The 4209-nt window shown below is 45.2% G+C and overlaps 1 protein-coding gene across 1 annotated transcript; it reads right to left on the bottom strand.

Moving 5' to 3' along the window:
* Positions 1–207: 207 nt before the first annotated feature.
* Positions 208–2599, bottom strand: Rplp1 (ribosomal protein lateral stalk subunit P1). Its single transcript, XM_010627698.3, has 3 exons — positions 2399–2599; positions 1826–1900; positions 208–451 (listed from the first exon to the last, which is right to left on the bottom strand). The coding sequence occupies exons 1-3, from the start codon at positions 2468–2470 to the stop codon at positions 254–256; spliced, it is 345 nt and encodes a 114-aa protein (XP_010626000.1). The 5' UTR covers positions 2471–2599; the 3' UTR covers positions 208–253.
* Positions 2600–4209: the final 1610 nt, after the last annotated feature.

Below are 4209 nucleotides of genomic sequence, written 5' to 3'. Positions count from 1 at the left end.
CCGCCCCTCAGGGTGGATCATGTTTCTATGTAATCATAGAAGCACATAGGAAACCTGGACAAGGGTTCTCCTCTCACCTCCACTGAAGTCCTCATGCTGTAGTATGTACGAGACGCCTTCTTGTGAGTGTCAGGCACCGGATGACCATGGCAGGGGAATAAGAAAATAGCAAATCACCTTTGCAGAGCACATTCAAACACAGCAAGACACAGCAGGTGCTCAGTTTTTATTGAACATGTTACAAAAATGAGGTTTAGTCAAAAAGACCAAAGCCCATGTCGTCGTCAGACTCCTCAGATTCTTCTTTCTTTGCTTCCACCTTCTTCTCCTCAGCTGGGGCAGCAGCGGTGGAGGGGGCAGGGCCTCCTGCAGGTGCAGCACCAGCTGCAGGAGCTGGACCACCAGCCCCTACATTGCAGATGAGGCTCCCAATGCTGACATTGGCCAGGGCCTGCAACGCACGCGCACACACAGGTAAAGGCTCAGTTCTGTCCTGTTACACAGTACTCATCTACCCAAAAATCACCCATTTCTGCTTATCACCACAAATTCTTAACTTGCATCTCTCCCTTCAACTATGAAATTACCCTATTTGGTCAGGTATGAGACCCAAGCTTTCACTTTAGCTTTTCATACTCCAGACTTGACTTTGCTAACAGCAACATGTGGATAGAACAGTGCACGCTGTTACAGTCACCAAAACTCTATTCAGCTTTAAATCTTATATAGTACTCACACAGCTATATACAAAGGTTCAATTAACTGAATCCCTCTCCTTTCCCTCTGCAGTTCTTGTTACATTTATTAATATTTATGTGTTTTGTGTGATATTGGGGATTCATTCCCAGCTTTTTAAAATTCCAAGATTTCACCTAACTTGCCTAGGCCAGACTTGAACTTGTGATCCTCCTGCCTCGGCCTTCCTGATAGTAGTCATGTGCTACTTCAGCTGGCTTTAAAATTTTTAGAATGTTAGCAGGGCATGACAGCACACGCCTGTAATCCCAGCACTCAGGAGGAGCTAAGGCAAGAGAACTGCCTTGAGTTCAAGGCCAGCCTGAACTACATAATAAAAACGTCTCAAAAAAAAAATAAATAAATAAAGTGCAGACAGCTAAGCATCTAGCATCTTCTCAAAGTTAATCCATCAAGATGACACAGATGTAATATAATCAATCTTCACAAATTCTAAGCAGAAGTGGCTTGGTCAGATGCTATTATTAGCTTCACTTGGTGGAAATCCAGTGTCCTATACCATGGAAGACAGCCAGTGCAAGCTTCATGGCCACGAAGGAACCCTCCCAGTATTAGCAGTCTTTTACATACCAAAATACAGAGAACAGCCAATAAAGGCCACCAAATTCAATTTCCATGAAATCACATGGATTACCATACTACAAGATTTGCTTGGAATCAGTAGTGCTATTTCCACGGTAACCCTTTTTGAGAAGGAAAAACTTGGGTAAGAATTTTTTACCCTTGTTTCAGAGCAGAGGGAGCAAGTTAGGCATGGTAGCACCTGCCTGTAATCCCAGCCCTTGGGAGGCTGAGGCAGAAGGATCACCACAAATTCGAGGCCAGCTTGAGCTACAATAGTGAGTTTAAGACCAGTCTAAAGTGCGAAGAGACCTTGTCTCAAAAGGCAAAAAAAAAAAAAGGGATAGGAAACCAAAGCCTGAAATCAAGAATCCACGTTAAGACACAAGCTGAAACGTCATTAACTAGAGATAAATGCCACAAAACACACAGAAGATGCAGTAAACACACACACCTGACTTAATAGATCAGTAGGCTTCCCAAACTACCTTCTCCAGGATCACCTTACCTTTGCAAATAAGCCAGGCCAAAAAGGTTCGACATTGACACCAGCCGCTTTAATGAGGGCATTGATCTTATCCTCCTGAAACAAAATTCCAAACCATCAGAGAGCTTTCCCAATCACATCTCTAAAGTAACTGCAAGTTAAAAATCAAGTTATCCGAAACGCTTATATCCAAACTACCTGCTTTTCATGACTGCTTAGTCTACATCTTTACAGTTCATACGGTTACTACGACCAAATATTTGCACTGGGTGCTTCCCCATGCGCCAGGGCCCTGAGCTGCCATTAGGTGCTGGAACTGAGCCACGCAGCTCTTCTAGAGACCATGCTGAGGGAGGGCAGAGCCGGCGCATTCGCCACAGGGCCCACCGAGGCCGAAGGAAGCCAAGGCAACCACAACAAAGTATGAGGAGCACATGCGCTGTAGTCAGGCAGGTATGGCTCAGGAAGCCCAAGTACCGCGGACCCCACGTGCGCCGCCCGGAATTAGGGTTTAGGCCAGACCGGAAGCGCTGGGCCCACACGTCCGCCTTGAAGCCGGAAGTCGGCTAAGCGCCGAACCCGGCCCACACTCACCGTGACTGTGACCTCGTCGTCGTGCAGGATCAGAGCGGAGTAGATGCAGGCGAGTTCAGAAACGGAGGCCATGGTGCGGGCTGCCGGGTACGGTGCTAGTCGCCGGATGAAGTGAGGATCTCACCTCAACGCAGCCTTAGCTTCCTCGGAAGAACCGAGCACCTTGGCGGCAGCTGAGGAAAAAGAGCTACGCGCTTCCGGGCAGATTCTTATATGGCCATACGGACCAATTAGCGGCCGCACTGGACGGAAGAGGCAGAACCAGGAACTTCCGGTGACGCATGCGCGTCCCGAAAGACCCTCTGCGAGTTGTTCCTAGTCCCTACGAGAGTGTTCTAGGTTACCGGGTTTTAGTTGCGACGTGGAAGCCGCAAACGTTAAAAATATTTATTAGGAGGTTACCTAAGAGAATCCCCATTGTCCCATAAGCTACTTTATAGTTAGTAGGTGCTCTACTGCAGTCTTGTGACACTATTGGGACAATCACCTTAGTACTAATTACGTTCCGCAGCCGACAGTGACCTAGAAGGCAGGAGCCAGCTCTCATTTTGGAGGTTCATCCTTCAACCGGTGTCTCTGAAGTAGGTAAATTCAGGAAGGAAATTCACTGTAATGGAATATTAGAGCGAATGCAGAACTGTAGGAAACAATATGGTCTGTCACGACTAAATAGGGTACAGTAGTGCATCCGAAGAGAATTACTTACATTAAATTACTCAAGGAAATCTATAGTTCCTATAGATCAGCAAACTACTATCTACGTAGATTTTTTAGAAAACTTGAATACTTCCCATCTCCCGATAAGTTATCTACCAAAGCAGTTCACAATTAACCATGGAAATTTTGAGGCATTTTCAAAGCAAAAACAAGCCAGGCGAGGTGGTGCATCCCTATAATCCCAGCATTCTGGGAAGCCAAGGCAGGAGGACCACAATTTCCAGCCTAGCCTGAACAGTTCAGCAACTTCGGGAGACCTGTGGCTAAATTTTAAAAATAAATAAAAAGGATGGCAGATGCAGCTCAAGGCCCAGTACTACAGAACAAAATCGGGGACAAACTATGGTTTTTTCACTGCTTCTATTTCAATTGCCATTTTAATTTAGCCATCTCTGTAAAAAAAGTATTAAAATCAGAAAGACAAGAATGCTCATTATTCATTGATAATATTGTTTATCCAGAAGTTCCAAGACAACCCATAAACAGCTCATAGGTAGTTCAACAGAGTTGCTGGGTCCAATTCAACAGAGTTGCTAGATCCAAGACGGATGTACAAAACCCAGAAGCATTTCTGTACCCGATTTATAAAATGTAGTATTAAAAAAAACATTTCAGGGCTGGGGATTTAGCTCAGTGGCACTGCACCTGCCTTTCAAGTGCAACGTCCTGAGTTCAATCCCAGGCATACACACAAACAGACATTTCACCTTGGAGTGTAGGTTGATGATAGAATGCTGCCCAATATGTACAAGATTCTACTCCCAGTATGGGGAGGGAATCTTAAAAAGGTATACTTTCTAATTTTTTTTGCAGGTTTTAGGGATTTGAAGCCAGGGCCTTGCATGTTAGGCAAGTGCTCTACTACTGAGCTACACCCCACCCATGATCACTTATTTTTACAGGTATAATACTTATGACTTGCCAGGGCCAGGTGGCTGTGGTGGTGAACGCCTATAATCCTAGCACTCCTGACTGAGGCAGGATTGCCACAAGTTCAAGGCCAGCCTGAGGTACAGACTGAGTTCAAGACCAGACTGATCTGTGAGCGAGGGACTATCTTAAAAAAAAAAAAAAAAAATTTAAAAAAAATAAAA

Source organism: Fukomys damarensis, unplaced genomic scaffold (genome assembly GCF_012274545.1).
Source record: "Fukomys damarensis isolate Sample0158 unplaced genomic scaffold, DMR_v1.0_HiC HiC_scaffold_25, whole genome shotgun sequence".
Lineage (NCBI taxonomy): Eukaryota > Metazoa > Chordata > Mammalia > Rodentia > Bathyergidae > Fukomys > Fukomys damarensis.
This window is presented reverse-complemented; position numbering and strand designations above follow the sequence as displayed.

Bases quoted from the DNA above. Each gene is read 5' to 3' on its own strand.
- Rplp1 (XM_010627698.3), bottom strand. From the start codon at position 2,470: ATGGCCTCCGTTTCTGAACTCGCCTGCATCTACTCCGCTCTGATCCTG. The intron at 1,901-2,398 runs GTGAGTGTGGGC...ATTTTGTTTCAG, and splicing joins ACGACGAGGTCACAGTCACG to GAGGATAAGATCAATGCCCT. The intron at 452-1,825 runs GTAAGGTGATCC...CGTGCGTTGCAG, and splicing joins GGCCTGGCTTATTTGCAAAG to GCCCTGGCCAATGTCAGCAT.